Raw genomic sequence first — 13004 nt, forward strand, 5'->3', positions numbered from 1 at the left:
AAGAGTTGTGCATGATTTAGCGACTCAACAACAACAAGCTAAGATAAAAAAGCAGATGATGAGTTAATATGTTCATTATAGAATCTTTACAGCAGAAAGAGAATGACTTTTTTGTTACAGCTTACTGGGCTGAGCTGGAAAACTTGACCATCACTTTAACATCGGTAGGGGGTAGCCTCACTGTTCTCAGAAAACTTTCTAATCACAGAAGCTTCACACTCAGCTGCTGCTGGGCCTAACGTGACTGCAGGCCAGAGAACTGATGCACAATCTGATTTTGCAATCTCAGGGCCAAGAAGTTGGACAGGGCCCAGAATTTGTTGGATTACTTCAGAGTTTTAGGGGTTTTTCTCCCCTCTCTGAGGAACATTTCAACCTAATGAAGAAAGTCTCAAAACCCACAATATTTAATTTCTTTAAAAAGCAATCAACCAAAGTCAGATAATGCTTTGAACACAGAAATAACAGGCAACACAGCCCTCTTGTCAGTACGGCAGGATCTTTACTGGTGGGCCTGCCTTTCCCTTTCAGCAGGCTGGTTTTGTAAGTAACATCGCCACCTAGCAGTCTTCTTCTGGAAAAATCACCAGCCGAATACAGAGGAAAGAAGCTTTAGACAGTTTAGATTTGTCTGGGATTCACTATGTGTGAGATGAATTTGAGCAAAACTTGAAATGTGAATGTAATTACCTTTGAAAATATCTTTTCCTCAAATACGGGTATTGAAATGATTCTCTGATAAACAACCTTATAACAGGCTGTAATAAGCAATTCCGTCAAGATGAAAATGATGGCAAAAGGCAAAACAGTCAATTGATAAAACCTCAGTACATTTGTAGCTAATACAAGCCTCCACTGGTGGCTTCTTAGGGAAAAGAGATCAGTATTTTTGTTCAAAGTGTATAGTGGGGAACAGTTTCTTGGCAAGAGAACCTTTATATAAGAAATCACATGTATCCAATGGAAACCTAAGTGACATTTTAATTCATGTCAGGAGCTTGACTCACAAACTAAGCCAAAGTTGCTTCTTAAAAAAGACAAATAAGCACTTGAAAATCTGCTGGGCCAGATTGTACCTATAGTCAACACTAATGTATCATACACGTAAAAATTAAGAGGATAGATTTCACGTTGTGTTCTTATCACAATAGAACAAATTGAAAACAATAAACTTTTGTGTTTTCACAAAGGTAAAAAACCTAACATTTATTGAGCGCTTACTGTTTGCCCAAACACTGAGCAAAGCACTTTTCCATCACTGGTAGGTTCCCTGTGTTGCTGTTGTTCAGTTGCTAAGTTATGTCCGACTCTTTGCAACCCCATGTACTGTAGCCCACCAGGCTCCTCTGTCCATGGGATTTCCCAGGCAAGAATACTGGAGTGGGTTGCCATTTCCTTCTCTGGGGAATCTTCCTGGTCTAGGGATTGAACCCGGGTCTCCTGCAGCTGAGCCACCATGGAAGCCCCAGGGAAGCCCCTATAGGTCTCTCCAAGAAGGTATCACTGCTACTAGTGCCAATGGCACAGAGGAACTGAACCATGGGGACAGCATAAGGCAGTAAGTCTTGGAGTGAGGATGCAAACCCAGATGAGTCTGATTTCAGAACCTGAGCTCTTACCTGCTAGGCTGCAATACTTTCCTGCTATGCTAAATGTCAGATGTGCAGCAAGTTAAAACACTAGTTAACAGAATAGAGAAAGTTTCTCTTTTCTAGTCGAGTTGCTTTTGAAATGGCATGAAAGAAAATGCTCTCAATTTGATCACAATGGCATTTGTCTCCTATGATATTACAAGCTACTTAAAAATTACCAGAATTTTATCCCTTGAATCATTTTAAACTCTGCCCTGGATCCTCTGATCAATGCCTTTAACTAGCTAGACTGGTAGGTACTTTGACCAATCATGCTGTCTCTTTAGTGACATTTTGCTATTTTTTAAAGATTTTTTTTTCTTGATGTGGACCATTTTTAAAGTCTTTATTGAATTTGTTACAATATTGTTTCTGTTCTCTGTTTGATCCCAACCAGGGATCAAACCCACACCCCCTGTACTGGACGGTGAAGTCTTAACCACTGGACCACCAGCCAAGTCCCTCATTTTGCTTTTTGATATCTTGAGAGAGAATTCCCTTCTTGTACCTGTCAGTGATGTGCCTTTAGCCATCAGTGAGTCTGTCTGTCCTGTCCACTTTCACTAAGGGATCTGAGTATCATACCCTGAGGAGAGGATTTGTGCAAACATTTCTCTGCAGGTAATTTGTATATTGCATATGGCTCATGCAATATAGATCAGTGCTTCTCAGACTTTAAGGTTGCATTTAAATCACCTAGGAATCTTGTTAAAATGTAGGATCTGAGATTCTGCCTTTGTAACAAGCTCTTAGACAAAGCGAATGATGCTAGTCTGTGGACCACAATTTCAGTACCAAGGGGCTCAAGTATTCTTGCTGGGAAATCCTTGGACAGAGGAGCCTGGCAGGCTACAGTCCATGGGGTCGCAAAGAGTCAGACATGACTAACTGACAAGACAACAATAACTCAAAACTACCCAGTTTTCCTTGGGTCTGAGAGAAAATCTGGTTTGATTTCAAACTCAGGGAGAAAAAAAAAAAAAACCCTCCCTATCATTTTCTCATTTTCCCTAAGTTTGTATATATATGATCATAAGAAATCAGGTTTGATATAAACCGAGTTAGGTTTTTATGTTTTCAAACAAAGGTATCTACAAAAATTACTTTTTAAATAAAAAATTTTCACGTGGGCCCTAAATCTATGGTTTCAAAACATTTTTTCTTCTTGGCTTCAAAGTTTTTGAAATGTATATCCCTGTTGTAAGTGAGATCATGGAGAATTTGACTTGAAACTTCTAGAACCATCTGGCTACTAAAGAGCTGCCCATTCTCCAATCCGATCTAGGGACAGGCAAGTAGAAAGTTTCTTTGGTCAGTATACACTAAATCCCAAACTCTGGACAATAAAAGGAACAAAATCAGGTTTTAGAACTGTTGTGAAATTAGCTCCTTGACAGTCCTTTTTAAATAAGAGCCAACTGTGGAATTTCCTAGATTTATTCAGAGTTCTCTTTCAGTTACCTTTGTTCCTACGCTCTTCCTGTTACTGTCAGCATCACTCATTTTTGTTCTGACAAGGAGATATACAATCTCTATAACAGGGGCAAATGGAAAACTCCTACATTGGGTCCCAAATTCAAATTGCACAAGTGGCCACAAGTGAAATGAATGAGACATAGTTAGAAATTGATCACGTCAAAAGAGAAACAAATAATTCCCTGAAAATTCAATATAAATGACCAGAATAATGTTATTCAGCCAAGGGATGCAGTAGTAGAAGAACAATGCCTATGACAAAGGAGGTGATGGGTTTCCTCTGTTTTGTATTGGCAAAGCTATATTTGGGCTAGTGTGGTGTTTAGATGTGTGCATGCAAGAGTGTGTGTGTGAGAGAGTCAGACATGCAAGAGTGTGTGTGAGTGAGACAGAAGGAGGGGCAGTCATGATTTTAGGAGAAACAAAGAAAAAGATGAATAGATTTCAAAAAGATAATCCAGCTGGTGGTTTATCTTTCTGAAGATAAATGATTGGAAAAAATATGGTGAGAAAGCTTCAAACTGTCATAGATTAAAAGGATATTTACCTTTGAAATGTGTTGATTTGGGTTTTAGAGTGAAAGTTAAACCTACTGATAATGGATGAATGGGTGGATGGATGGGTAGACAGACAGGCCATTAACTGAACACATTCTAGGTGCCACGCACTCTGTCAAGAATTCTAAATAGACTACATAATTTTATTCTCCAAAAAAAAAAAAATCCTTTACAATTAGTATTATCCTCATATGAAAACTGATAATTCTGAGGCATAGCAAACTAAAGTCATTGACCAGGTGACTCCATACTTTGTACTCTTAACATCCAGTTCACAGCCCTGTGGAGTGATCATTGGAAGTTCACTGCTCAGATCTCCCTCAAAGAAACACCTTGCTGGCCACCTGGGAGAAGTGCAGTCAGCCAACAATCTCCAGCTGCCAACATCCTCAGGCTCTGCTTCAGCTTTCTACCAGAGACTGTGCTGCTTCTGAGAAGCCCCTGCCAGTGACATGGTAGTGCCATGTGTCAGGGTAGAGGGGATGGTAGGGCTGGATCTCTGCCCACCATGGAGCTCATCTGATGGGCAGTCTATTCTTGGGATCTCCCGTTGAGTTGTCCCAGACTGTTAGATCAGTGTTGCAATCAGACGAGTGTTGCCTCACTGGGCAAACCCACTCCTGTCTCTTCCCCACTTTGATCTATCCTAGGAGTTAGTCGGTCTTCCCAGGTGGCTCAGACAGTAAAGAATCTGCCCACAGTATGGGAGTCCCAGGTTCAATCCCCAGGTCAGGAAGATCCCCTGGAGAAGGGAATGGCTAATCACTTCAGTATTCTTGCCTGGGAACCCCATGGACAGAGGAGCCTGGCAGGCTACAGTTCATGGTGTTGCAAAGAGTCGGACATGACTGAGCAACTAACACACACATGTAGGAGTTAGTCAACAAGGGAAAAAAAAGGAAGAAAGAAATTTCTTCTTCTCCAACATCCATCTCAGCATCTGTTTCCTGGGAGGCCCAATTCACACACTGGATCTTCAAATATTTGGAGTCCCAACACATGAAAGAGCAATTGTTTTCATACAGTGATAAGCGGTTGAATTAGTATTATAAAGTGACTGGAATAGTAGGGAAGTGGCTTTTATATGCACAGAAGGAAGAACTTTTTAACTGTTGTTGTTTAGTCACTAAGTCGTATGTGATTCTTTGCAAACCTGTGGACTGTAGCCCGCCAGGCTCCTCTGCCCATGGGATTTTCCAGGCAAGGATACTGAAGTGGGTTACCATTTCCTTCTCCAATTCTAACTACTAGAACTGCCCAGACAGTGAAATGGGCTGACTCAAGACTGATGAGTTCCTGGTCACCACAGTCATTTGGGCCAATTGGAGGACTGCTTGGCATACAAAGGCTGTATGTCATTACTATTATCCCCATCCCATACACTCTGGGGCATCTAACATGATGAACATCCACAGAGCTGAGTAGCAAAAATCAAATTAATTAATTAGGAAGCCACACCAGGAGGACCAAACCTCTGAGTTCTCAGTGGCTCCAAGCTTCTGGGTTCACACATCCACACTTGTAGACTTCCAAGGCAGCCCAGAGGTGCTCCTGGACAGATCAGCCTTTGCCCACATATTTTTCTTTTTCTTTTCTTTAATCAAAGCGCTCTAACAAGTGAGTTAAAGCTGTGGGTTCATTAGGCCCATGGGCTATTTGGCCAGATCAAAACCAAACTGCACACATGCTTTATTAAACAGACTGTAATATGAGGTTCAGTTACTTGATGAAATTCTAATGATGCCCTCCACGGACACCCGGTTCTCAAGGTCAATACCTTGCATACCAGAGCTAGAAAGATTCTCCTTTTCAGAGCTGTTATTAAAATTCTCCTCCCTTCAAGACACACCCACATCTATGAGGGGATACCCACTTGTCCTCTTCCAGGACTTCTATGATGGTGAGATTACATAAATAATCATATATTTCAGATAGTGAAATAAGGTGTGGGAAAGTCTGATAGAAAAACAGTAACCTAGTCAGCATAGGGATTTGTCTATAAGGAGATATTCATTATGTCTACAAATATTTACTGAGCACCTATCAAAGGTTAGAGAAGCTTGCAGGTGCTAGAAACACAATGATGTGCCTGACAAGTTTCTGATTTCCTGGAGGATATATTCAGATGCCATTGAGACAGCCCACTGACCCTTCACTGACAGCAGCAAGCAAAGCCACAATCCCTGATTGTGAGCCTACAGAGAGAGTGCCGGGGAGTCTCCAAACTTCCCTCTCTTCCATCTCCAAATTCCTGCAGCATCCCTGCCATTTAGAGTCCACATTTTCAAGAAATACTTTATTATACTACTAGTGCTCTGAAGCAAATGCATAAAATTTGCAAGAGGGGTTTAAAAAAAAAAGCAAGCTCAGCATATTGGGGAGCTTTTAAAACTGATGATGCAGCTGACCTCCTGGAGACAAAGGCAGTGGGAGGGCTTTACTGGTCTAAATAAATAGGAGTCTCTGGGCTGAGAACCCACAGTGTGGATCTGAAGCTGAAGTCTGAACTCCACCTTGAGGCAGAATGAGGTTCACCCCTGGAGCTCTGATTCTTATGCTGCTGGCCTTCAGCCTCTCTCCTGTCCATGGTGAGAACCTTCGCTTGTTATCATTTGTGCTTGGAGCTCAAGTGGTCTTCAGCCATTTCAATTTTTTTTCCAATCAGATAATGAGGGGAAGTGTGAATGAAGTGGGGGAAACTGCTCAACTGCTCCTAGATTTCTAAAAGTAAGGTGTTCAGAGATTTAACTCTTAGAGGCTGGAAACATTTGTATTGTTAAGACTGTCGTCCAGAGAAGGCGGAGATGCTGGAGGTCCCAGGTCCGTGGGACTGACACTCAGCAGCCTATTTCTGGCCTTTTTCAGATGCCTCTCTGCCTATAACTCATTTTTTCCAGATATCTCGTCTTCACTTTGCCTCTCAACGCTACCCCTTTTTGACCAAATGCTATTGACTCCAACCCGTTGGTCTCCTGCAGGGATAGTCTAATACAATGTTTTAGGGTCAGCTCTGACATGAAACATTGTAAGTACAACAGGAGTCCTCAAGTACACACTTCTGCCAAGAAGCAGACTTCCAAGTCTAAACAGGGAGGATTTCTTTGTGTAAATAGGTAAATATCTAGCTAAAAGATAAATTTTTATGCAACTGAAGGGATCATCAGATTCCACCAGGAATTATCATGTGTAGGATGAGATACTTCGTTCAGGTGCAGAGGACCAGTTTTTGTTCTTAAAATGTGGGGATATTTTTTCCTGATTTTAACCCTGTTTCATGTCATTTCATTCTTTAAGACCCTCGTCTCTTTCTCCTTCCATGAAGCTTTTCCATGGCTGCTGGCAAAGTCCTCTGTTCTCATTCATGCAGTTTGGACCTTGGGGGAAATACAGCATTCTGTGATACTTTAGTTTTTGTTTCTTTGTTTCCCCCACTAAAGTGTAACACCTTTAGAGCCTGGTTCCTTTATTTGCAATTCTGTGTCCAGCGGAGTGGTGGGCACTAGGGTTAAAGAAAGTAGAATTCCTTGAAATGCATAAGACAGGTTACCTATTAAAGTAATGAGTACATTTTTTGTTGTTGAATACAAACAGTTGAATGTTTATAATTGGTAGTTTTTGATAATGATTTGCAACTGAGTTAGAGGACCAACAGATTAAACAAAAACAAAAAATATCTTCATGGTATTTCCTTAGAGAAAGAGGGCGGGTTCGGAGAGTAGGGGGTAATGATAAGAAAGAGCTCGATAGGGTTAAAACTTGATAATGCTCTGGGAGACTCAGTTAACTAGTTCATTTCTGGCTTTTTATGTATTAGGAGTGAAGATTGATCAATTTTATGTTGCATGAATTATAACTGAGTTATTAGTTCCCACAGTGGCCGTTCTCAAATTTTATTATATGGGCAACCACCTGAGTACCAATATAATGATGTCACAAATTTTAATAGGTATTGTATTTTTAAAAAGCTGATTTTATTTTTAAGGTTTTGATAGAAAATGTTTGAAAATAAGCCAAGACAAGCAGAAATTCACAAACTAAAGGCATATGGGTGGAAGTATTGACTTGAAATATTTAAATCTTCAAATGCACAGTATGAAAGATTACCGATTAATTCTAGTTGTGAATTATATGCCAAAGGGATTAAAATAACTGATTCTGTGTTTATAGGTGTTCTGGAGACCAATAACACAAACTTAAAGTGTAAATGCATTCGAAAGACTGTCAGCTTTTTCCCCGTTAATCTCATTGAAAGACTTAATATCATCCCCCGTGGGCGTGGATGTCCAAACACAGAAATCATGTAAGTTGCAATAAAAAATAATGTATGCTTCCTTGAAGTGATTAACTTGGAGTATTACTAGCAATTAATTCTCAAACTAATAATGAGAATCAGTAAAACTTGTTAAGTACATACTTTGCAGGGGTATGGGTGAGGTCCTAGCTAACTCACATGCTTCGCGAACATTCACTCACTGTATTCTTTCAAGAGCCCTTTCAGGTATATCTGTTGTTACCATTCCTTTACAAATGCAGAAACTGAGGCTTAGGGAAGCTAGCTAACTGCCCTGAGGCATACCACTAGACAGGGCCAGAACCAAGATTCTTCTCTATTCCGTCAAACTCCAATTGCCAGCAGAAACAGAAAATTTGTTCCCCAGAAGTTAAAGAGCAAGAGAATAAGTACCCACATCAGTCCTTTGTCAGAATGTGTGTCTATCTTATGGAATCATCCTTTAGGTTCTGTCAACTGTGAACCCCTAACTCTGCTTTAAAAATTAGGCTAAGGGGACAGTAATGGCTACAAGAAATTTAATAGACATTTTCTTTTATTGTGATGGTATATCCTCTTTCAATAAGCCCTTTTCTGTACTCCCAGAGACATCTGTAGATTCCTTTATTAGGGCATTTTCCATGGCATATCAAATGAGACAAACATTGCATGTAAAGCCCCTAGTACAGTGCCAGACAGAGTAATAAATGTTCAGCAACTGTTAGTTGTAATTATTCGGCATCATTGTATTGAAAGATTCAGGTTGGTTTGTCTGTTTTTCTCTTTCATTCCATCAGAAAATAAGTTCTTTACAGATAGAAATCAGACATTATTCATTTCCCTATTCCTGATGTTTATCCCTTTCTTTTCAGATGGGAGAGGGTCAGCAAATGTTGGATTGACTATTTTTAAAGGAGCTTGTAGATCTTTTAACTATCACTGCCTAGAACTGTGATTTCTTCTTCCTGGATCCACCTTGAATGAACCAAGGTGCCCCGCAGCACCTTGAACTACAGTCAGAGCATCCTTCTCAGGGCAGCCCTGGCTTGGCTTTCATTAGCAACTCTTCCCTTGGCTGCTTTAACCTTTGGAAATATTTGTAAGCAGCTACTTTTTGTTTGGGCTTCCCTGGTGGCTCAGATGATAAAGAATCTGCCTGTAATGGGGGAGACCTGGGTTCAAACCCTGGGTTAGGAAGATCCCCTGGAGGAGGGCATGGCCACCCACTCCAGTATTCTTGCCTGGAGAATCCCCATGGACAGAGGAGTCTGGCAGGCTACAGTCCATGGGGTCGCAAAGAGTCGGACACGACTGAATGACAAAGCACAGCGCTTTTTGTTTGTCCCATTTTGATATTAGGGCTTTGGGTTTCGGACTAGTTGTGCTTCACTTGTAATAAAGAAACATGGGGTATCAAAAATAAGTAGGGATTTTTCTTTAGAAAGACATTACATTTCACTACTATCACTGACAATAAAAATTCTGACTAAACCGTGATTGTTGCCCTCCAACTTGGAGATGTGAAGTATAGTCATGACCTATTTAGGAGTAATTCCTCTGGCTGTCTAGAGCAGCAGTTCCCAGTCTTTTTGGCACCAGGGACTGGTTTCATAGAAGACAGTTTTTCCACCGACCAGCATTGGGGGATGGTTTTGGGATGATTCGAGTGCATTACATTTACTATGCACATTATTTCTATTATTATTACATCAGCTCCACTTCAGATCATCAGGTATTAGATCCCAGAGGTTGGGAACCCCTGGTCTAGAGAACAGAGGCTTTCTTCTGTTTTTTTATTACCAGTTTCTCTGTTATGAGTCAAGTCTCTCATCTCTCTACCAGGGGAAGAAATACACTCTAATTTTCTCTACTTAAACCTTAATTGTTTTAAAGTGAAAAAAATTTATCTTCTCACCAGAGTCTACATTTCTGAATTTTAACCAGATATATAAGCAAAAGTTGCAAATAATTATGAAAAATTCATGGCAGTCAGTAGTGAAAATACTCTAGTCCAGACAGTCAGAAATCTGTATTTCTATCATGAATTCAGAAACCAAATTGGAAGGCTCTGGCCAAGAGCCCAACAGGTCTATGACCTCTGATTCTGTAGTTTTCAATTACAAGAGTAGAGTTTCAAAGCTAGATGGATGGATCTTTGCCATCTGTCATTTTATAGCTAAAATGAGACACATCAAGAAATCACGTTTTGTTCAAAGTCACCCCAATGGACAGTAGACTCTCCCAGTTTGCTGTAAACTGGTAAACCTCATTTCTTTCACTGCTGGTAAGATATTTTGGCACTTGGTAACCATTCAGATATGCCCAGGTGGAGAAGTGGCTAAAACTGGGGGTTATGGAGTCAGCCAACCTTTATTTGAATCCTGCTTTATCATGCATTTCTTGTACAATCTTGGACAAATTATTTAAAGTCTTCTTGAGGAAGCCTCAAGTTCCTCATCTGAAGGTGAGGAAATAGTATTTCCTTTAGCACAGGATTCTTGTGAGATTAATTGAGATAATTCATATTACCTGCTAAGCATAGTGGCTGGCACATTTTAAGTGCTTGATCAATATCAATGGATGATTATTCCCTACTGCCTTTCCCGTTGCTTAATTTTCAGAACATTGAAGTCTTGCTCACTGATGGTTCCATCAAATGCAGGTGTCACTCAGAGAAATTGGCTCTGTAAACCTCTCCCACAGTAAATTTCATTGGATTTTTTTTTCACATAAAAGGTCTTTAAGAGAGAGTTTTCTTTAGTCTATTTTGTTTTCCCAAGCTCAGTGGACAAACACATTTTAAAGATATTATGATATAGCTTTTGGAGAAAAATGGCAATCCACTTCAGTACTCCTGCCTGGAGAATCCCATGGACAGAGGAGCCTGGTGGGCTGCAGTCCATGGGATCACAAGAGTTGGATAAGACTTAGTGACTTAACGGGCTTCCCTGGTGGCTCAGCTGGTAAAGAATCCACCTGCAATGCAGGAGACCTGGGTTTGATCCCTGGGTTGGGAAGATCCCCTGGAGAAGGGAAAGGCCCACTCCAGTATTCTGGCCTGGAGAATTCCACAGACTGCATACTCCATGGAGTCACAAAGAGTCAGACACGACTGAGTGACTTTCACTTTAACTTTAGCGACTAAACCAACATCTTAAAACTTCAGGAGTGAGCCAAACTTGGAGTCTGTTATTTGTTCTGTCTCCAATTCATGCAAAGGTTGTCAGCAAAATACTAACCTCTGACAACTGAGAGTCTGTCAATTCATATTCAGTTCCACCAACTCACACAGTGAGTCTCAAATGGGGATTTTCTTAATGATCAGACTTCATGCTGCAAATAACCTGCTTCACATCTAAAACTGCCCACCTCCTAATATATCTCCTGTGGGAATCTTTTTTTTTATACTCAACTCTTTCCTAAAATGCAGGACTGATTGCTTTATTTTTATTTATTTCCCCCCAGAGTCTGGATGAAGAATAAGCTAGTTATCTGCTTGAACCCTCAAGCCAAATGGACACAAACACTAATCAAAGTGTTAAGGTGAGTCAGGCATAGCCACGGTTTGTAGATTTCAATTGTACTGGAGGGTTTCCTTTTTCCAGATAGTCAAAATGGGGGTCACTTTAAATTTATGAAATGTTACTAAGACAAATACCCATTCTTCACTATTATTACTTATCAGATGGAGTTGAGATGCCTCATTCTGGCAGCTCGGTGAACTAACCTGGAAACCAGTGGGCACAAAATTCCTTATTTGAAATCTCCAGGGGAAAGCCACAGTTTCTGGCAAGTCTTTCTCTAAGCCTGACTCTCTTGTCTTATTTTTGTCTTCTCACAGCAAACGTATTTTGTCAACTTCACCAGCTCCAGTGGTTAAGAAAAGGAGTGACTGATGCCAATATTCCCATCAAGGACACCTATGTTCCCCCAACATTCCTGCTCCGGGTTTTAGTTTTGTGTTTGGTTGAATCTTTTCCAGAAAAAAGATCTTCCCCATCTGCTTTATTTTAAAAATACAGTACCCTACAAACTCAGAGTTTGGAGGAGGAGTCATTAAGGAGGAAAGTTTCTTTAAGGCTAGTTCCTTCATTATAAATGATAAAGGTTACTTTCAATAATATACCTGTTGTTGAACGCTGAATTTTCCTACAAAACAAGTGGCTTGAATTAAGGAGGAAATGATGGAATGCATTTCAATCATTTTACACCCTAAGAATAGCAAGCTTCCATAAGAGATTTAAAAAGCTGCCTGGGAAACCCATGGAATTTTAGCCTTACAAGAAACAGAGTGTTCACATAATAGACATCCTTCATTTAAAAGCTCACTATTGAGAGAAAAAAGGTCCTTCTACTTTTAAAGATTTTCTTTATAAGATTTACTCTCACAGATAAAGCTAAGAACACTCAAAGACCCCCAGACTTAAATTCATAAAATTTTCAGGAAAAGCATTTAAAGGGTGATATTTAGATGTATTCTTTCATGCATTTGCTTTGATGAACTTTTTTTAAAAATCACATCTTGCACAGACTTTTTTTCTTTTTTTCGTCTTCAGTGTTCAATTCTTTAATGCTTTCTATTAATCTAATGCTCTTCAATAAACTTAAGCAAATGTTTTATTTAATTATGAGCAATTCATTCTTAATGGAGCATTTTTTCAGAAGTCTGCTCGTGAAACCATTTACCCCCAATTAGAACTTGAAGCCATGTGCTCGGACTCAAACCCAACCAAAACCCAGTTTGGGAGTGGAATTCACATGGCCAAGGCTTGAACCCAGACAAAATCCATGGTCTTCCAACAGAGATCACTGACCTGGTTTCAGGACCTAATGAAGTTCAGGTTCTTTGATGAGAGACAAAGTGATAGCTAAGAAGTGGATTTATTCAGAGAGAAACACACTCCATAGACAGAGTTTGGGCCATGGCAGAGGGTGAGTCAGTGGTCCCAAAATGTGTTTTATGGGATGGGTAATTTCATAGGCTAATGAGTGGGAGGATTATTCCAACTGTTTGGGGGAAGGGATGGAGATTTCCAGGAATTCAGCCACTGCCCACTTTTTGGTCTTTTG

At 40.2% G+C, this 13004-nt stretch overlaps 1 protein-coding gene across 1 annotated transcript; it reads left to right on the forward strand.

The window, feature by feature from the left end:
• Positions 1–6144: 6144 nt before the first annotated feature.
• Positions 6145–12559, forward strand: CXCL13 (C-X-C motif chemokine ligand 13). Its single transcript, NM_001015576.2, is given in 4 exon segments — positions 6145–6252; positions 7832–7964; positions 11400–11477; positions 11776–12559. Coding segments are annotated over 4 exon segments (330 nt in total). The 5' UTR covers positions 6145–6188; the 3' UTR covers positions 11831–12559.
• Positions 12560–13004: the final 445 nt, after the last annotated feature.

Source organism: Bos taurus, chromosome 6 (genome assembly GCF_002263795.3).
Source record: "Bos taurus isolate L1 Dominette 01449 registration number 42190680 breed Hereford chromosome 6, ARS-UCD2.0, whole genome shotgun sequence".
Classification (NCBI taxonomy): Eukaryota; Metazoa; Chordata; class Mammalia; order Artiodactyla; family Bovidae; genus Bos; species Bos taurus.